Genomic DNA, 21,288 nt, shown 5'->3' with positions numbered 1-21,288 from the left:
ATAGGAATATCACAACCCTTTGGGATCCACTATTCTGGGCTTTAAAATACACGTCCTTGGGAGAAGGGGGTTCATGTTTATTGTTTTAGTGGAATTTCACTTCTGCTTTGTTCTGATGTATTCTCTTTAAGGAGAACTTGGGATAAAGTCTATAAAGCTGATTGGGAAATGCATAGTTAACCTAATGTTTTCACCACACATAGACATTTTGATAACTCTTTGCAAGTGATATAGATTTGCTTCATGTTCATAACAATGAATTATAGAAGCTATATTTTAGATTTAGTAGTGGACCCTTCTTTATCATGTAGAGAGATTAATCTTTGAAATAATATGAAAACTAGGGAACAAATTAGCCTAAAAAGATTGGGCTTTGGTAATGACCCTTACACAAGAGCTGACTCTTGTGTACATATATATTTCTTATTCTTTTTTTTTTTAGCAAGTCTCATTTGGGTGGGGGATGAAGCTAAAAAGGCAATTGTGAAATTACTTCAACATAAACTTTAAAAAATTACACTGAAAAGCTGAAGATAACGGGTTTTTCAGTGCTGGTGTCAAGTTGGTGGAAAGTTTTCAGCAAGGAGACATTAAGGGTGTTTCACTGACTACAGATAATATGACAAATATGTGACAAACTACCTTAGTACTAAGAGAACAAGTCATCAGTAGCTTTAGAGTGACTTTTAGCATTAATTTTTATCAAGATAATACCCATGCTATTAAACTTCTATTAGCTCTTTATTTGTTGAAAGTGTTTATCCCTTGCTCTAACTTCAAAATATAATGGAGTCTTTCTGTAACTGCAATTTGGTAATAATATGACTCATTTAGACCTCACTTTAGAAGACATCAGTTTATAATGTATTAGAAAAATGACTAGTGGTAGTCTCTTTGATACTGTGGCCTGGTCTCTGGTAACTGGCTATAACACTTCAATCTATGTAGATACTACATTTTCTATTATTTTGGAAAGTAATTTGTAAAACTCCTAGCCTTCTTGAGTGTTTTTTATTTAATTCTGTCTTCTCAAATTTATCTAGATCTGAATGTTATTAAGATAAAGCCACCAAAGCAGCCATTCAGTGTTTCCAGGGGTCAGTTGAAACCAGTAACCAAATAACCCCTGGGAACTCCTTAGCAAATGTTAGATCAGCCATAGTCAAATGACAGTGGAAAAAAGTACTTAATGTTAGAACAAGGCTAAATTACAGTTTAAGAATTAATTAAGCATCACTTGAACTTTAAAGTGAGTTGTGTTAGACTAGTGGTCAAGACTAAAGCAAATACAATACATATAGAATTCTAAGAAATTAAAAAATACATTTCTCAGAATAGGCACTTAAATTCTATTTACCTGAATGTCTAATTAACATAGTTGTCCCTGTTTTGAGTCAATAATACTAGACACCTGTTAAAATAAAACAATAAATTGATTACAGTATTCGTGATGTGTGAAATTTCAAAACAAACTCAAACTTTTTATAGTATTGATTTGATATGTGTAATGGAAATTCATTAAAACTTTCACATTAGAAGATATTAATGCTACATACTTAATTTTTTAAAATTTTATTAATGTTAGAGAGGAGAGAGAGAGAGAGAAAGGAGGTGGGGGGAGGAGTGGGAAGCATCAACTCCTAGTTATTTCTCACAAGGGCCTTGACAGGACAAGCCTGAAGTTTTGAACCAGCGACCTCAGCATTCTAGGTCAATGCAACTACTGAACTACTGTGCCACCATTGGTCAGGCTACATACTTAAACTTAACACGCATAAAAATTCATCTAATTAATATGTCAGGAAGACTGAATCAGAATTTCTTCATCCTATATACAATCTTAAATGGGAACACAAGCAAGCTGGCTACCTAGTTGAAAGATTTCTTTTTATGAAGCTCAAATAGTAGGCCCATGATAAGGCCTTCACCTATTTTGAATGTAGTTTCTAAAAGTTGTGAGACATTTTCCTGTTGCTTGAACACCACAATTAAATTGAAGTTTTAAAGAATCTCAAATCCATATATTAAGGTCAATTGCTTAAGGAATATATTTATTTAGGTTAAGGAACAACAGGAATATTCAGTTGCTTCTGTATGTTTAATTTATAAATAGGTATAAGAAAACTGTTTTGAAGGACTATTCTTAAGCATTAAAATTAAATACAGAATTTCATTCCTTGAAGAAAAAGTATGGATCTTTGGAAAAAGATCCCAATATTTACTTTTGATTTGATATAGCTCTTGGAATGGGTATATGCATTTCTGAAGTTTAATAGGGTGATATTTAATGTAGAAATATCTTTCTTTTAGAATAAATCAAGAAGCCATAAGCTCTTTCCTCCACCACTTTCAGAATAGATTAGGTTGTTTGTGAATTCAAGATTGGGGAAATAACCACAAAATGGAGTTGCTAATTCAAGTATTGTCATTGCCATGTCCTTACTTGTTAATTTTTAAAGGTAGAATTATGATGTTCTGAAAAGCATCCTTTATGACTTTTTCATAGTATAAGCATGCATTATAATTTAGTGAGTCTTGCACCTAAAATCGGAGATACTTAGTTCTATGTTATGTGCTTTTAGTTATATGACCTTAAGTTTCTCTTAATTAGGAAAACACACACAAAAACATCCCCTCACAGAATAGTTGGAATTATTAAATATTTAGATAGTACATTTATCCCTATTTTATAATACAAATTTTTTCTAAAGGGAAAATTATATTTCCATTTTAGGTTGTAAATATCTATTATTATTTTTTAAAAATCTACTTGAGTTACTTTAAAAATAATAATTTAGAGCAATAAAAACAATTTTTTTTTTTAATTCAGTGAGAGGAGGGGAGGCAGAGACAGACTCCCGCATGCGCTCAACCAGGATCCACCTGGCATGCCCACTAGGGAGTGATGCTTTGCCCATCCAGCGCTGCTGCTGGGTTGCAACAGGAGCCATTTTTTAGCGCCTGAGGCGGAGGCTGTGGATCCATCCTCAGCACCTGGGGCCAACTTGCTGGAATCAAGCCATGGTTCCAGGAGGGAAGGAGAAGAGAGAGAGAGAAGCAGGGGAGTGGTGGAGAAGCAGATGGTCAATTCTTCTGTGTGCCCTGACTGGGAATCAAACCCAGGACATCCACAAGCCTGCCAATGCTCTACCACTGAACCAATCAGCCAGGGCCAATAAAAACCATCTTTTACTTCCCTCTTTTGTCAGGGTTTGGTAATACAGAAGTAAAAATGGTTGTTTGGAGTTATAGAAGGTTTCCTTTAGATATTATGTCCCTCTAGCTGGCACATGTGAAGTAACTTTTCATATTATTTTATGTATATCATTGATTTGGGTTCTCAACATAGTTTTTTACCTTAGTTTTGTGCATTAGACAGCCTGAAGTTAAACTATGGTGAGGTGTAAAAAGGTCTTTGTTTTTCTTATTCATTGAGATAAACTGGAGGTTGATGGAAGTCCTCCAGATATTGGCTGTGAGGTGAATCAATTTCAGGTTTTTCTGGAACTTCAGCTATTATTTCTCCCTGTCCTCCTTACCCCAAGCTATATACACTAATTAGTGAAAAACTTTTGGTGACTGGGATAGTCTTAACTCCTTTTCAAATGAGTCACCTTGTAGTCAACCATCCTTGAGGCCACAGCCTCAAAGCAGCACAGCCAGTGGATAGGTAGGTGGAGTTTTATGTATCTTGAGCCAACTGGAACCTACCAGCAAGGGACTCAAGTGAATGGAACATAAATCTAAGTGATTACAATTTTATATCACTATAAACAGTGATTATCTTACCAAACAGTGAGACTGGGAGAGTGGAGGTAGTGGGAATGTCTATTGCCATATTTTAAAAGTTTGGCAATAGACATTCACCCAGTATTTACTGAGCATCTCTAATGCCAAGCAAGCTGTAGGGATAAAACAAAGGACTATCTGGGGCATTCCCAATCATGTTGCGTCATCTAGTGTTGCTTACACCAGCGTTGGAAGAAAAGAAATAACTAATCTGCATATCAACCCAGTTGCAAGAACAAATTACATGATTTGAAAAGTAAAAAAATGTCAATGTAAAAATACCAATTGACAGAAAGCAAGTTTCTTTGCTTTGAGCAACACAAATTTTGAGTTTATTAATGATGGTGCTTTACACACATTACTCCTTAAAAATCCTCGTAACCTCTGATCTGGCGATCTTCAGAAGTGGAATGAGTGTTGTCCCGTCCAAGGTCTCACATCTAGTTATGTAGCAAAACCAAGTTTTGAAAACCTTATTTCCAAGCTTTCTGGACTCTCAACCCCCTCCCCCAAATCAATCTAGTCCCACCTGGATTTGAATTTAAAGTTTGGAACAAAGGAACTTCCCTGTGGAGTGAAACTAGTTCAATTAAACAGAACAATGAAGTGAAGGAATCAGTCCTTCGTGAAATACACCCCCACCCCCGTACACCTCTACCCCCGGGCGGCTTCGCCGTGGATACTGCAATCAGCCACCACAGCAAAGACTGTCGTCAGGTAGACCGAACAACGGCGATGCCCAGGGGTCTCCCGGACCCGCGCCGGCTGCCGCTCGCAGCAGGAACAGGATCCTCCGTTCGCGCCCGCTCGGCCGGTTGCCCCGGCGACGCCGTGAGGCGGGCGGAGGGAGGCTATGTTTCTAGCGCGGGACGAGTCCAGCAGGAAGAGGCGTATGGAAACGCTAGCAGTTTCCCGGCAGGAGGTGAGCGCAGCAGGGTCCCCCCGACCCCACGGCGTGAGAAGGCAGCCCCGTTCCCGTGCCCCCCGCCCCCGGGCGCTGGGCGAGCGCGGGCACAGTGCCTACAAAAGCAAAACTGTAGCAGTGTACTCTGCAAAGGGCCAGAATTGATTCTGTATCATCGTGTGTGCGACAGTGCCGCCTCACCACATTGCTCGGGACAGGCGGGGGCGGGGGACGAGGGGCGGGGCACGGCACGAGGGGCGGGGCACGCTGCTCTGGGCAGGCGGGGGCGACGGGCAGGGGGCGGGGCACCCTGGTCTGGGCAGGCGGGGGCGGAGGGCGAGGGGCGGAGGGCGAGGGGCGGAGGGCGAGGGGCGGAGGGCGAGGGGCGGAGGGCGAGGGGCGGAGGGCGAGGGGCGGAGGGCGAGGGGCGGAGGGCGAGGGGCGAGGGGCGAGGGGCGAGGGGCGAGGGGCGAGGGGCGAGGCACCCTGCTCTGGGCAGGCCGGGGGGCCGAGGGGGGGGGGGGAGGACACCCCGCAGCCGCAGCTGCGTTGAGGGCTGCCCTAGTTCTCTTGGACTCCCTCGGAGGGCGGCCAGTGTCGCAGGTTCCTCCTCAGGAATGTGTAACTCCCTCCAAGGGTCAGGCTGTCCCGGGTATCAGTTTGTTGTGGTCCGAGTCTCAGTTAATCGGTCAGTTGCTATGATGGGCCTTGAGGTAGTGCAGGCTAAGGTTTGTAACTTACATTCCTTTCCTTCCTTCCTTTCCTTCCTTTCCTTCCTTTCCTTCCTTTCCTTCCTCCCTCCCTCCTCCCTCCCTCCCTCTTAAAAACAATCAAATAGGAGAAACTCCTGGCTTCGAATGGAAAAACACAAAAAACCACATCTTGCCTGACCTGTGGTGGCGCAGTGGATAAAGTCTGTAGACCTGGAAATGCTGCGGTCGCCGGTTCGAAACCCTAGGCTTGCCTGGTCAAAGCACATATGGGAGTTGATGCTTCCTGCTCCTCCCCCTTCTCTCTGTCTCTCTCTTCTCTCCCTCTCTCTCTCCTTTCTAAAAAAATGAATAAATTAAAAAAAAAGAAATAATAAAAAAAAGGATTCTACATCTTTATGCAATAAAGAGCAACTAGTGGGAATTATTGTTAACTGTTTATTGTGACACGAGGATTGTAAACAACTTTTAATTTTTACTGCAATCATTTAATTTTACAGCAGTTGGGATTACGATTGGGCATGTGGTACTGGAAAGATGAAACCAAAACTCTTGAATTCAGAAGGTAAATTTTAATAAAACTTTATTATAGCTTTTATAAAAATTGCATGTGCTTGGGGTAAAAAAAAATTCAAGCAATACAAAAAGGTATAGAGAAGAAACTAAGTATCTGCTTATGTAAGCAGATGTAAGCCCCTCTGGCAGGAGCTATTTTACTCATCCTGGTGACCCTGCAGCCATCTACAGAACTTCACAAAGTAGACATTCACCAAATGTTGCTTAATAAACCAACTATTAATAGATTCAAGCACAGGAAGACTAGAGGCAGGGGTCCAATTAGAAGGTTAGTTGTAGAGGATTACAAATATCATTAATTATACAGGTAAGAAATAGAGTCAGGATTAAGTCCATGATGGTAGCAATAGAAGGATGCAAGACAAAATATTTAAGACATTGAATTTCACAGGCTGTTTGGATAGAATTGATAGAATGTGGTGCCTGGGTGTGAAGGGAGAGGTAGAAGTAGGTGTTTAGGTTGACCCCCAGATATCTGGGTTGGGTGATTGGGTGGCTAGGATTGGCCATCATCATATACAGAATAAAAGAGGTGATGTGTTTGAGGATGCTATGACATGTTCACTTGGATATATGTTTTATAATTTCTTTAAAAATTTTTTTTGTCTGTGTGTGTGTGTGTGACAGACACAGAGAGACAGAGAGAGGGACAGATAGGGACAGACAGACTGGAAAGGAGAGAGATGAGAAGCATTAATTCTTTGTTGCAGCTCCTTGGTTGTTCATTGATTGCTTTCTCCTATGTGCCTTGACCAGGGGGCTACAGCAGAGCAAGTGACCCCTTTCTCAAGCCAGTAACCTTGGGCTTCAAGCCGGCGACCTTTGGGCTCAAGCCAGTGACGCCACACTGAAGCTGGTAACCTCGGGGTTTCCAACCTGCGTCCTCTGCATACCAATCTGATGCTCTATTCACTGCACCACCGCCTGGTCAGGATGTTTTTTAAATTTTTAAAAATTGATTTGAGAGAGAAACAGACTGGAAGGAAGAGAGAGGGAGGAGAGAGATGAGAGGCATCAACTCGTAGTTACGTCACCTTAGTTGTTCATTGATTGCTTCTCTTATGTGCCTTGACTCAGGGGCTCAAACGGAGCCAGTGACCCCTTGCTCAAGCCAGAGACCTTTGGGCTCAAAACAGCGACCACTGGATTATGTCGATGACCCCATGCTCAAGCTGGTGACTCTGTGCTCAAGATGGTGAGCCTGTGCTCAATCTGGTGACCTTGGGTTTTTGAACTGAGGCCTTCAGGGTCCTGGGTCAATTCTCTATCCATTGAGCCACCACTGGTCAGGTGGATACGTCTTTTAGACTGTTGGACAAATGAAGTTCAGGAAAGGAGTTAGCTAAGCAGATATAATTTATAGTTACATTATATTTAATGTCAATTAAATAATTTAAAGGCTAAACAGTACATTAGAGTCCTAATCAAAAGTTTATACAGTATTTCAGCCTGACCAGGCAGTGGCACAGTGGATAGAACGTTGGACTGGGATGCAGAGAACCCAGGTTCGAAACCCTGAGGTCACCTACTTAAGCGCGGGCTCACCAGCTTGAGCGCTGACTTGAGTCACTGGCTTGAGCACGGGATCATAGACATGACCCCATGGTTGCTGGCTTGAGCCCAAAGGTTGCTGGCTTGAAGCCCAAGGTCACTGGCTTGAGCCCAACGTCGTTGGCTTGAGCGAGGGGTCACTCGTTCTGCTCTAGCCTCCCAGTCAAGTCACATATGAGAAAGCAATCAATGAACAACTAAGGTGGCACAATGAAGAACTGATGCTTCTCATCTCTCTCCCTACCTGTCTGTCCCTATCTGTCCCTCTCTGTGTCTCTCTCACACACAAAAAAAGTTTATATTTCATAGAGTATTTATTTCAGCATTTGAGTAATCTATCATTTCCGAAGAGTAATTTTAGTTTTTGTTCTGAGATGTGCCACAGGAAATTCTGTTGAGTAGTTCCTGAAACATCACACTCAGTGTGCAAGATAGCTTTGGGGTTAGACAGACAAAATACATTTTAACTTTTATTGATTGATTTTAGAGAGGGGGGGAGAGAGAAATATTGATTTATTGTTCTACTTATTTATGTGTTCATTGGTTGATTCTTGTATGTGCCCTGACTGGAAATCACACCCTCAGTTTTAGCATGTCAGGATGACGCTCTAACCAACTGAGCTGCATGGCCAGGGCCAGGCAAAATACATTTTAAAGCACAAGAACATGTGAATGTAAAATTTTAAGTACTGACCTTTTTTTTTTTTCAATCTTCATATATATATTTAAAGGCCATCTTGATCCTCTCTTCTGTGATGAAAATTGGACCATGCTTTTTACTTACTGCCCTTCTTTGTAAATGAAGTTAAATTTGTATTATTTTTCACACTAATTTTCAGTACTAATCTAATAATAACCCACCTCAGGTGGCACTATTTCTTATATAAGCCTTCTAATAAATTCACAGATAACAACTTTACACTGACTTTCTTATTTGTAAAATATATTCAGAAGCTAAAGGGTTTTTTTTTTTTTTTGGTTTATTACCAAATTCTTTGAAAATAGCTTGATTGATTTCCACTAATTTTAGAGAATATACATGGGATGGTTGATTTAAAAGGTAGATTATATGGCATAATGTTGAACAAGAAAGGCCAGACACAAAAATGTAAATAATGTATGATTCTATTTGTGAGCTTAAAATAACAGACAAAAGCCCTGGCCGGTTGGCTCAGCAGTAGAGCGTCGGCCTGGCGTGCGGGGGACCCGGGTTCGATTCCCGGCCTGGGCACATGGGAGAAGCGCCCATTTGCTTCTCCACCCACCACCCCCTCCTTCCTCTCTGTCTCTCTTCCCCTCCCGCAGCCAAGGCTCCATTGGAGCAAAGATGGCCTGGGCGCTGGGGATGGCTCCTTGGCCTCTGCCCCAGGCACTAGAGTGGCTCTGGTTACGGCAGAGCGACGCCCCGGAGGTGGGCAGAGCATCGCCCCCTGGAGGGCAGAGCATCGCCCCTTGCCCCTCGTGGGCGTGCCCAGTGGATCCCGGTCGGGCGCATGCGGGAGTCTGTCGGACTGTCTCTCCCCATTTCCAGCTTCAGAAAGAAAAAGAAAAAAATAAAATAAATAACAGACAAAAAATCCCAAAACCAAACCTGTGATGATGATAGAGGTAAAAATAACGGTCATCCTTGGGGAGTTATCAAGTGGCAAGGACTCAGGGAAGGTACAAGAACATCTTCTGAAGTACTGGAAATGGACTATGTAGTGATCTGGGTGGTGGTTATATGGGTATAAATAGTAAAAAATTCATTCAATGTTGTCAAGTACCTGTTTCTCAATTCTGCGGGTTTATGTAGAGACACCAAGTTCAGATGAATTTTGAAGAGTTTTATTAAAGGAGGAGATTTATTAAATATGCCAGCCACATATGGCTGACATGGGGCAGTTGCAAACCCAAATCATGTGCCCCCAAAACATCGCAGGGGCTGGTTATATACCCTTGATCACACACGGGTGGGGGAGAACATGACATCATGGCATAAACTTACAACATTTGTTTAGGGGATACACAGAAACATTAAGACTTCCAAGGTAGCCTGACCAGGCGGTGGCGCAGTGGATAGAGCGTCGGACTGGGATGCGGAAGTACCCAGGTTCGAGACCCCAGAGGTCGCGCTCAGGCTCATCTGGCTTGAGCAAAGAGCTCGCCAGCTTGGACCCAAGGTCGCTGGCTCCAGCAGGGGGTTACTCGGTCTGCTGAAGGCCCACAGTCAAGGCACGTGTGAGAAAGCAATCAATGAACAACTAAGAAGTCGCAACGCGCAACGAGAAACTGATGATTGATGCTTCTCATCTCTCTCTGTACCTGTCTGTCTGTCCCTGTCTATCTCTGCCTCTGTAAAAAAAAAAAAAAAAAAAAAAAAAAGACTTCCAAGGTAACACAATCAAAGATGTTTACAATCTTTTAGGGTTCATCTTCCCTCCTTTGCCTAGAGGTATGTTACTCTCAGGATTCCAGGAAGGGGGAGGAACTACAATCATTGTAAGGTGGTATGTAAATTCTGTATCCCATTGAAAGAGAAGTTTCTCAGTTAACCTTTATTTTAGATTTAAAACTAAATGACCCGTTGTTCTTGCAAGCCAGAAACTTCTACCTTCTTCTCCCTCCCCCTTCCCAAAGGAAGGACGGGACAGGAAAGCCTGACCTTTCCTTCTAGAATATCAATATTAATTTTGCAGCTTTTTGGTACCTTACAACACTGTCCACTTAAAAGTTATGTACTTTACTACATGTAAATTATACTTCAATTTTAAAAGTTAAAACAAAAACAAACCCAAGCTTCAGACTCTGTGGAATTTACAAATTGGAGGCATTTAGGAGTGAAGGGGAGAGGAATCCATGCAGAGTAGTGGGGGGGGGGCAGGGGCAGCTGTTTTGTAGTGGGGCTGCTTTGTGTTAAAGCAGCGAGGTGTGGCCAGCCTCAAAGTATCAGGATTACCTGGGAAGTCCAGCAGCTAGGAACACTACTAAGGAAGAGGAAAGCAGATCTGTGTATGATTTAGGTCAGAGTTAGTGTTTGGATTTGATGGAAATATAGGTATGGATTCTCTCTCTCTTTTTTTTTGTATTTTTCTGAAGTTGGAAACGGGGAGGCAGTCAGACACACTTCCGCATGTGCCCGACCGGGATCCACCCGGCATGCCCACCAGGGGGCGATGCTCTGCCCATTTGGGGTGTTGCTCTGTTGCAACCAGAGCCATTCTAGCACCTGAGGCAGAGGCTATAGAGCTGTCCTCAGCACCCGGGCCAACTTTGCTCCAGTGGAGCCTTGGCTGCGGGAGGGGAAGAGAGAGAGAGGAAGGAGAGGGGGAGGGGTGGAGAAGCAGATGGGCGCTTCTCCTGTGTGCCCTGGCCGGGAATCGTACCTGGGACTCCTGCACACCAGGCCGACGCTCTACCATGAGCCAACCGGCCAGGGCCCGGATTCTCTTTTAAACTCTAAGCACATCCTATCACAAGTTCAAGTGTAGGTTTGAAATCAGAGAGGACTTATGAGCTGGAACATAAGTTTCAGCATTCAGAGATAATGCTGCAGAGACTTATGTCACCCCATTCTATGATAATGAGACAGGGCAGAGGAAAGACGGGGTTGAGGGGCGACAGTGGTAAGTGTGGGTGCCGCAGAGGCAGAAGGCCAGTTCCGTCATTGCTCTCAGACCTAGTTCTGTTTGGCAAGGGTACACAAGCCATTACTGAGCATACATGACAGCACTACATACATGCTGTATGTAAAGCCAGTAGGGTCAGTAGCCATAGCCACCATCACAGCAGCCTGGCCCATGCAGGTTCACATTGGATTTGGACAGATGGTAATGAAACAACAGAGCCAAGAATTGGTGGGTCATTAGCTTTAATCCTAGCTTGCATCCGGCGGACAAGTAAAAACACACACTAGGCTCCAGACCCCACTCATTCAGTGCTCACAAAGCCACTGACTTCTCTGAGTTTCCTAGAATCACAGGTTCCTAGCTCACCAGCCTTCTTCACTTCTGTTCCCCATCTCCTTCTCCCTGCACAGACTCTGCACAAACTGGCTTCTCCCTCAGCACTCCACCATCTTGGCTGTTTCTCCTGGCCTCCTCCACGTGGCCTTTCTCTGCTCTCCTCTCTGATCCTAATCTCAGGAACTAAGAGAGAGCAAGCTCCCAGTCTGCCCCACTTTATAGTGTAGATTCAAAACCTTTAATCCAATATACAAACATGGAAGTCTCTGATACAGAGTCACTTATCTGAGGCCTAATGGGATTCCTCATGAGAGTGCACCACCCTACATCAAAAAGGGTGGGAAAGGCTTAATCCCAAAACCAAGCCCCAGGCTACAAGGATCCTGCCTGCCCACAGCCTGCCCCCCACACACATTAATATAATCACACCCATCCCAAGCAAGAAGGGCAATTAATATTATCACCTGGGTGATGGGCTTCCACATGGGTAGCGCCATCTCTAACAAAGTGAGCATAATATATTTTATCTGCCCAACACTGTAGAAAGCCCTCTCCCATGGTAGTATGGAGGGGTGAGATTAGAACTAGGGAGACAAGACAATTATGCAGCAATCCAAGGAGAGATGACTTGCAGAAGAATAGAGAGTCAAAGACTCATTCTAGAGGTCGCTAAGGAGGAAGAGTGATTAGAAGGTCAGAGGAAAAACCCTGAGACACACAGGGCCTCAAAGGCAAAAGAAGATATTCTAAGAAGAGGGATTGGAGTGGAGAGTGTTGTGCAAAGTTCGATGCTAAAGAGAGCTCAGGGTGGGAGAAATACGAAAAAGAGGTCTTTCTTTAGATTTAGCAAGTTAGGATTGCTAGGGGGATGTTGGGCAGATAAAATGTATTATGCTCACTTTGTTAAAGATAACAGGAGGAGGCCCTCGCCCAGGTGATATTAATGTGTGTTGGGGTGGGCTAAAGGCAGGCAGAATCCTTTAGCCTGGGGCTTGGTTTTGGGATTAAGCCTTTCCCACCCTTTTTGATGTAGGGTGGTACAATCCTATCATGCCTCAGAGGGTGACTTTGTATTAGAGACTTCCCTGTTTTGTATATTGGATTAAGGGTTTGGATTTCTACACTATAAAATGGGGACGGAATGAGAGTTTGGCCCCTTGGTTCCTGGGATGATTAGAGGAGAGAGTAGAGCCAGCAGCAGAAGGAGGCCACGTGGAGTAGGCCAGGAGAAGCAGCCAAGATGGTGGAATGCTGAGTGAGATGCGGTGGGGAACAGAGGAGAATAAGTCTGGTGAGGTAGAAACCTTTGATTCTAGGAAACTCGGATAAGTCAGTAGCTTTGTGAGCACTGAGTGTGACTGGGTTTTGGAGCCCAGTGTGTATTTTTACTTGCCCGCCGGGTGCAAGGTAGGATTAAAGACTATGGCCCACCAGTTTTTGGCTCCATGGTTTCTTTACCGACTGTCCGAATCCAATGCGAACCTGCATGGGCCAGGCTGCTGTGATGGTGGTGGCCCTGGCTCCTGGCCTTACAGGGGAGCAATAGTTTCAGGAGGGCAGTAGGGTAGAAATTGGAAATGGGGAGAAACTAGATGAGGAGAGAATCTGAGATAAAGATGGAAACTAGCAAAAATAGAGTACCTCCTATCGGTAAATTTACCAGTGAAAAAGAGATGATAACTTAGGGGGCCCAGACTCTGCACAAACTGGCTTCTCCCTCAGCACTCCACCATCTTGGCTGTTTCTCCTGGCCTCCTCCGTGGCCTTTCTCTGCTCTCCTCTCTGATCCTAATCTCAGGAACTAAGAGAGCAAGCTCCCAGTCTGCCCCACTTTATAGTGTAGATTCAAAACCTTTAATCCAATATACAAACATGGAAGTCTCTGATACAGAGTCACTTATCTGAGGCCTAATGGGGTTCCTCATGAGAGTGCACCACCCTACATCAAAAAGGGTGGGAAAGGCTTAATCCCAAAACCAAGCCCCAGGCTACAAGGATCCTGCCTGCCCACAGCCTGCCCCCCACACACATTAATATAATCACACCCATCCCAAGCAATATACAAAATAGGGAAGTCTCTAATACAAAGTCACTTATCTGGGCATGATGGGATTGTACCACCCCACATCAAAAAGGGTGGGAAAGGCTTAATCCCAAAACCAAGCCCCAGGCTACAACGATTCTCAACACACATTAATATCACCTGGGCAACGGCCTCTTTAACAAAGTGAGCGTAATACATTTTATCTGCCCAACAATCATATTCCTACCTTCCTTCTTTTCCATCTCTTCTCCCAAAACAAACAATTTTCCTGCTTTTAAAACAAAACCAACAAAAACCACCCTCTCTTACTGGTGAATGAGCTCCAAGGGGTATCCCAGTCTCAGGGGAAGAGTTAGGGTCAGCAACAGTGCTACCAAAAGATTGACCTTCCAGGAGCAGCCTGGAAGGGTTTGGTTTATTTTCACTGAGGAGAGCAGCATAGGTATCCCTCCTTGCACTTTCAAATTCCTCTGCTTTCCATCTGTACTATCTCCTTCCCACCGTACTCAGTGGAAAAACTAGTTCTATCTTTTCCATTCAACCCTGTGATCTTGATCATTGTAAGGCCAGTAGGCAAGGTCAGGGCCACCATCACAGCAGCCCAGCCCATGCAGGTTCGCACTGGATTCGGACAGTCGGTAAAGAAACAAAGGAGCCACAAACTGGTGGGCCATTTTCTTTAATTCTAGCTTGCACCTGGCGGGCAAGTAAAAATACACACTGGGCTCCAAAACCCACTCACATTCAGTGCTCACAAAGCTACTGACTTATCCAAGTTTCCTAGAATCAAAGGTTTCTAGCTCACCAGCCTTATTCACCTCTGTTCCCCATCTCCTTCCTTATCCCAGATACAAACACTACACAAACTGGCATCTCACTCAGCACTCCGCCATCTTGGCTGCTTCTCCTGGCCACATGGCCTCTTTCTGCTCTCTGCTCTGCTCCCTCTGCTCTCTCATGCTAATCATCCCAGGAACCAAAAGCGCAAGCTCCCGCTCCATCCCCATTTTATAGTGTAGCTTCACAACCTCTAATCCAATATACAAAATAGGGAAGTCTCTAATACAAAGTCACTTCTCTGAGGCATGATTGGATTGTACCACCCCACATCAAAACGGGTGGGAAAGGCTTAATCCCAAAACCAAGCCCCAGGCTATAAGGATTCTCAACACACATTAATATCACCTGGGTGACAGCCTCACGTGGGCAGCGCCACTTTAACAAAGTGAGCATAATATATTTTATCTGCCCAACACTGACCCAGTGCCCATTTCCTGAAGCCCAGGAGACAGGGCAGGCTTCCCAGAGAAGGTGATAACTAAGCGAAGACCTGAGGAGGAGAAGGAGTTGACAAGGCAAAGGGAGATTTGGTTGAGGAGGAGAAGAGTATATTCTAGGCAGAAGGAACAGCATGTACAAAAAGCCCATTCTTGAGAAGGCATGTGACATGTTTGGGACTGCACTTAGTTCAGCAGCTGGGTATAGAGTTCCAAGTATGAAGAGAGAAAGTAGACCAGGGCAAGATCATGAAAGGTCTTGCACACCATGCTGAGGAAGTTATAATTTATTCAGAGGGTTCAGGAGAGCCATCAAAGGGTTATAAGCAGGGAAGCAACGTGATTAGAACTGCATCTTAGGAAAATAACTCTGCCTACAGTGCGGAAAATAGTTTGGAGGGAGACAAGACTGAAGGCAGGGAGATCAACTAAGAAGCAACTGCAAAAGTTTCGTTGGTTGATAATGGTGGCTAAAATTAAAATGGTGGCAGAGGGAAAAGAGGGAAGTAGAGAAATTGAAAAGATACTGGTGTGACCTCTGGTGGTGCAGTGGATAAGGCATTGACCAGGAATGCTGAGGTTGCCTGTTCGAAGCCCCGGGCTTGCTGGGTCAAGGCACAAATGAGAAGTAGCTACGAATTGATGCTTCCTGCTTGGCCCCCCTCCAACGTTTCTCTTTCTCTCCTCTTTCTAAAGTCAATAATTAAAATCTATAAAAAAAAATATTGAAGAATTAACTGATTACTGTAAGGGCTTAAGAGTGATAGAGGAATCAAGAATGACACGTTTTCTGACTTGGACTTCTGGGTGAGTGGTGACACTTCTTTGCTGAAATGGGGGAAATAGGAATAGTAAATACAAGTTCAAGGGGAATGAGTTCAGTCTTGGACATCTTGAGTTTGGGGTGTCTATAGGATGCCCAAGCAAAGGTATCCAATAGGCAGATGTATTCATTTATATGTCTGCAGAAAGATCTGAACCTTAAATATAAATTTGTGAGTTATTAGTGTTAGTTAAGCAGATGAATTACTCAGAGGAAGTGAAGTGAGTAACCAGATGGAACCTGGAGATAGGTCCTCATTTAGGGAACATAATTGGGAAAAGGGGCTTCAGGAGACCAGGAAAGAGCAGCCAGAAATGGGGAAGAAATTTGGAATATCATGAATCCAGATCATCTGCTTTGCAAAGTACCAGCTTGATCCTAGGGGTATTCACATTCTATCTGGAAACCTCTTCCTCGGTTTTAGTTTCCTTCCACGTGAGGTAGGCCACCTTTTACTATAAACCTGCTAGCCAACAGGAGTTTGCAGACTCCTAGGTAGTTTCAAGTTCAAATCAAGGGAAGGTTCCTTTCCTCTCCCCCACCTTGGGTTTCCTGGCATCTTTCCTGGATGAATGACACTGGAAATCTTTCCCTTCAGAGAATACCTAGCACGGGCAGATCTTGCCTTACCTTTTCAGATTATACCCTGAGGGAGATATCTATCATATTACAACAGGATAACCATTTCCTCCATGCAAGAAATGACACAGCCCTGGCTGGGTAGCTCAGTTGGTTAGAGCATTCTCCTGATGTGCCAGGGTTGCAGGTTTGAACCTTGGTCGGGGTATATATACAATAAACAGCCAATGAATGCATAAATAAGTGGAAAAACAAATTGATGTTTCTTTCTCTCTCTCTCTTACTCTCCACTTCCCTCTCTCTCTCAAATCAGTAAATAAAACCTTTTTTTTTTCTTTTTTTTTTTAAAAAAGAGGGGATTAAAGCATTGTTCTGCATGCAAAAATTGCCAATTGGATCCCTAGTTAGGGCACATGGAGAAACAAATCGATGTTTCTGTCTCTCCCTCTCCCCCTTCCTCTCTCTTTAAAATCAATAAAAAGGAAGAAAAGAAGGGGAAAAAGGAAGAAAGAAAGGAAGAGGAAGAAAGAAAAGTTGTGACTTAATAGGTACCACCAGCTAATGTTAAAAAAAAAAAAAAGAAAAAGAAAGAATACCTTTATTCATGGGCCACATTTTGGTTGGCCCGTGAGGCATGCTTCCTCTGACATGGTGTCAGTAGTCCTATCCCTTCTTGTTTCAAGTGCCCCTACTCCCAGCTGGGAGAGAACCAGTAGCCTGTCTGAGTCTTTGCCAATGTCCTTGACTCCCCTGAGGACAGACAGCAGAGGAAACTACATCACCAGAAGCCCTGAACCTCCTGTTCTCATTATGGCCTAAGGAAAGACTGCTAATAAACCACTGAAGAGCTCTAACTTGAGTGGAAGCCAAGAGTGGTCCAGCCCTCTGCACTTTAGTGATCAATTCTACAGGGAAAATAAGATGTTTTTCTCATTCATTTCAGGGCAAAGGGAAACAACAGGATTATGTTGTAATATTAGGAAAACACATGACCAAAATGCAGTCTATGAAAAGACCAGATTTTAAATGGGTTGTCAGATTGAGAAGGAGGCGGGGGAGACTGTAGGAGGGTGCAGAACCAGCTCAGGCTGTGGTTTGGGAACAATCCACAGAGGTGTAATTCAAAGGACAGTTTTCAATGATTACTAGTGAATTTTTTTTAGTGATTCCATCTGCACTGAGAGCGTAGACTGCCTCTAGAGCCACTGCAGGGTACTCACAAAGAAATCCATTTCACCAGGGAGCTAGAGAATGACTTCAGTCAAGTGAAATGTCACTCGGACAAGTGTGAAGTAGGGAAGGCATGTCCAGGGGCCAGAGAATAAGGACTAGAGGTTTAGCTGTAAATGCTCGACTATTGGCTAAGGGCAGGCAGTGCCCACCATGACTTTCAAACTAGGAGACATGAGTCAGCTTCTCGGAGCCTTTGTTCTCTCCATCAGTACTGTGACAGCCATTTACTAGACGACCTTTTCGATGTCCTCTAACCTCAAAATTTTGATTTTATAATTCTAAGTCTGTTTGACTTAGTTCATAGACTGGATCTACATGATAATCCCAAATGTATTCTTTCAAATGTATTATTTTTGGGCTCCCCAGCCTCAAATTATCTCAGGAAAATTAATAAGGTGAGAAACTTTGAATTATGGGGCTGGGACTGAGAAAAGGATACTTAATGAATGAAATGAACATTCTTCCAAACCTATCATGAACCTTGTTTCTTGTGAAGTTACTACAACGTTTTCAGATGGACATGTTTTATATATGATGCTATTCTAGAGGCTGCTGATATGTAGGGGCTGAATATAAAGTCTGAAGTTGTAATATTTTTCTAGATGTTTATTTCATATGTAAATACATAAGTTGAGCTCTGCTGTACCTCAAATTCTCTTTAGTCTCCACTCATGATATATCCTAGTCCTAAGGTTACACGAGCTATGGTCATGATATGATTCATTTTCCCCGGGGAAATGATGAAGTTCCTAATTTTCTCATTTCTATTACAGTTTTACACCTGCAGTAGAAGTCAAAGAAAAAGGAAAGAAAGGCAAAGCAGTTCACTTTGCTGAAATTGATGGTACAGCCTCGGACAGGTATCTTAATTTCCCAACCATGATAGAAACTCTCAGCAGAACAGGCTAAGCTTTTATAGACTCTTAAGAAACTATCATTTCCGTTCTTCTAGATTGAAAAGTAAACACCCATGAAGTAAAGAACATGAACTATTTCATAATGGTGGGGGGAGTTGCAATAGTCCTCATAAATGTATTCCTGTAATAATTTACCTATTAGCAAATTTTTAGATTTTTTATACTATACTTTTATGTGTGTATATATGTATATATATATATTTTTTGTTTGTTTTTAAATTTTAAGAGAGAAGAAGGGAGAGAGAGGGTGAGAGGTATCAACTTGTAGTTGCTTTCACTTGAGTTGTACATTGATTGCTTCTTGTATGTGCCTTGACCAGGGTAAGCCAGTGTCCCCTTGCTCAAGCCAGTGACCTTGGGCTTTTCATGCCAAGGTCTTTTGGGCTTAAGTTGGCGAGCTTTGGGATCATGTGGGTGATTCCCCCGCTCAAGCCAGAAACCCCACGCTGACAAGCCTGTGCTCAGAGCCAGAAATTCTGGGGTTTTGATCCTGCGACCATGCTGGGTTGACACTTTATCCACTGTGCCACTACCGGTCAAGCTATACTTTTTTTAAAATCTGAAAATGGTATTGGCCCTGGCTGGTTGGCTCAGTGGTAGAGCGTCAGCCTGGCATGCAGGAGTCCAGGGTTCGATTCCTGGCCAGAGCACACAGGAGAAGCACCCATCTGCTTCTCCACCCCTCCCCCTCTCCTTTCTTTCTCTCTCCTCCCCTCCCACAGCCAAGGCTCCATTGGAGCAAAGTTGGCCCGGGCGCTGAGGATGGCTCCATGGCCTCTGCCTCAGGTGCTAGAATGGCTCTGGTTGCAACAGAGCAATGCCCTGGATGGGCAGAGCATCACCCCCTGGTGGGCATGCCGGGTGGATCTCGGTTGGGCGCATGCAGGAGTCTGTCTGACTGCCTCCCCGTTTCCAACTTCAGAAAAATACCAAAAAAATAAAAAAATAAAAATAAAATAAAAATCTGAAAATGGTATTTACACCTTAAATAGATGACTTAAATGATCTAATTTAGATGGAATTGGTCTTTACATGTTATTTTGGGCAGTGTACATCCTTCCTACCCATAGTATATAGTACATATAATGTTTAATAAAACATATTTCTAAATGATCCTACCTTAAACAAAATCTGAGCATGAGACTTAGGCTCTTATTACTTTATAGTAAAAGCCTCATGCACTTCAGGATAGATTAAATAACAACTAAAGCCTTTTAAAGTATTACTAGAGACTTAAATTCTAAAACAGGTTGACAGATAAAAGATTTGTCTCAAGAGATGCTAAGTCGTCTCAAGCCTTGGAGAAGCGAGGTCAGCAGGGCAACATCACGCTGCACGATGCTAAATGTGAGTAGCTGCTTCCTCATCCTCACCTTATCTGGTGTGAACCTCTAAGGCAGCTCTGTGCTCCTCTTTCAGTTGTCAACCTTTTTATTTTTTATTTTTTTCAGTTGTTGCTTTGCTTTTGCTACAAGAGATTGAGATGCAGCGGTTCTGCTCTTTGACAACGTTTATGAGGTACGTAATGCTGTGAGAGAGTTTAGATCTTTTACCCTTTATTCTGAAGGAATTCTATCTGATAAATGATGACGAATCTGATTTTCGGAGAAAGGCTGTGGGGCTGGATCTATGCAAGCCATGCTCTCAGGACCCTGGCCACAGAGAGGCAGCCCGAAGTCACGGGAGCCCGCTGTAAGGTTCCCAGACAAGGCCTGTGGAGAGCGTATTGTCCGAGTTCCATAAAGGCTGCCCTGTATTTATAGGATAGTTCAAGGGGATACTCATTTACTGAAGATCAGTTTTCTCCATTAGCTGTGTTTGGCAGCCCCGGCACGTACTCAGTGTGGGACTCTGGGTGAGCTTCCTGGCCTTTCTAAGCCTCAGGTTCCTCAGATACAGAGTTGGAAGTCCTGGTGTCTCGTGGCTGTCCATGGAAGGTGCTTCACATGACGCCTGCACTTGAGTGCTCAGTTAGAGTTGGGTCCCCAATGCCGTTGGCAGTCCTCCCACATTCGCTCAGCAGTCAATGACAGCTGCTTTGACCAACACCTGAGATCCTCTCTCTGAAGCCTTGTTCCATGGCAGGAGCTCTCTCAGCCTGACTACAGGGCAAGCGAGGAGCTCTAGGGAATCAGTGCCCCAGAAGCAGCCTTCAGTCCGTGACATGCTAGACAGAGAGTTGGTGGATGACTATCCCAGCTTCCATCTGTCAAGATAACTTCCAGAGGTTTTCTGCACCGCCTCCCGGAATCCCCTACAGCCCTGGACTTCATCTGTCCACAGTGATAATGAGCTTGTTATCCCCTTTGTTGGCTTCCTTTTCTTTCCTATCTCACTTCCCCTCTCTCCTACGGATGTTTCCTGAGATCTCTTCCTTAGTAAACTATTTACTCTCAAACCTTTGTCTCGGGGTCAGTTTTTGGGAACACTCAGCCTAAGACAGGTAGTTATTAATATCCTGGAAACAAACCTGCAATGCTCACCTTCATCCTGCCTTCAAGGCTTAGTTAAGGAAAGCATGCCGGAGTAACAGTTTCCATTTAGGATTAGAAGGGAAGCAGCAGAAGTCTTGTAAGAATATTTAGAAAGAAAACAATGACTTCTAGTATAAAAACAAATGATAAAAGATTGTCAAACTTCAATATGCCTATTTACTGTGTCCTCACAATTTCACTTAGGAAGTTACTCAGAGATATGGTTTTAAGGATAATTGCTGCAATAATGTTTACAATATTTTTAAAAGACCTAAATAACTACCAAATAGAGGGCTAGTTACATCAGTTATGAGATAAAGATTCAGCTGTTTAAAAAAGTGAGGAAAATCTATACATAGTATTATGGACAGAGGTCCTTGCTACACAAATGTAAGTGACAAAAGCAAGTTGTTAAGATTTGTATATACAGCATTATTCTATTTGTTACAAAAAAAATTAAGAAGTAT

General features: G+C 43.5%; 1 protein-coding gene across 5 annotated transcripts in view; it reads left to right on the top strand.

The window, feature by feature from the left end:
* The first annotated feature begins 4,515 nt into the window (after positions 1-4,515).
* PPP1R36 (protein phosphatase 1 regulatory subunit 36) overlaps positions 4,516-21,288 on the top strand; it is a 30,386-nt gene continuing 13,613 nt past the window's right edge. Inside the window, exons 1-5 of one of the 5 annotated variants that reach the window (XM_066274814.1) lie at positions 4,516-4,711; positions 5,904-5,968; positions 18,204-18,290; positions 19,597-19,694; positions 19,799-19,865. In XM_066274814.1, the coding sequence (XP_066130911.1) occupies positions 4,643-4,711; positions 5,904-5,968; positions 18,204-18,290; positions 19,597-19,694; positions 19,799-19,865 (386 nt within the window). In that variant the 5' untranslated portion in view covers positions 4,516-4,642. Of the gene's footprint in view, positions 4,712-5,290; positions 5,346-5,903; positions 5,969-17,716; positions 17,826-18,203; positions 18,291-19,596; positions 19,695-19,798; positions 19,866-21,288 lie in introns of those variants that run through there. The other 4 variants (XM_066274817.1, XM_066274816.1, XM_066274818.1 and 1 more) reach the window with 4 other exon arrangements.

The sequence above is a fragment of the Saccopteryx bilineata genome, chromosome 4 (genome assembly GCF_036850765.1).
Source record: "Saccopteryx bilineata isolate mSacBil1 chromosome 4, mSacBil1_pri_phased_curated, whole genome shotgun sequence".
NCBI lineage: Eukaryota > Metazoa > Chordata > Mammalia > Chiroptera > Emballonuridae > Saccopteryx > Saccopteryx bilineata.
Note: the sequence above shows the minus strand (reverse complement) of the source record. Positions and strands in the feature narration are given on the sequence as shown.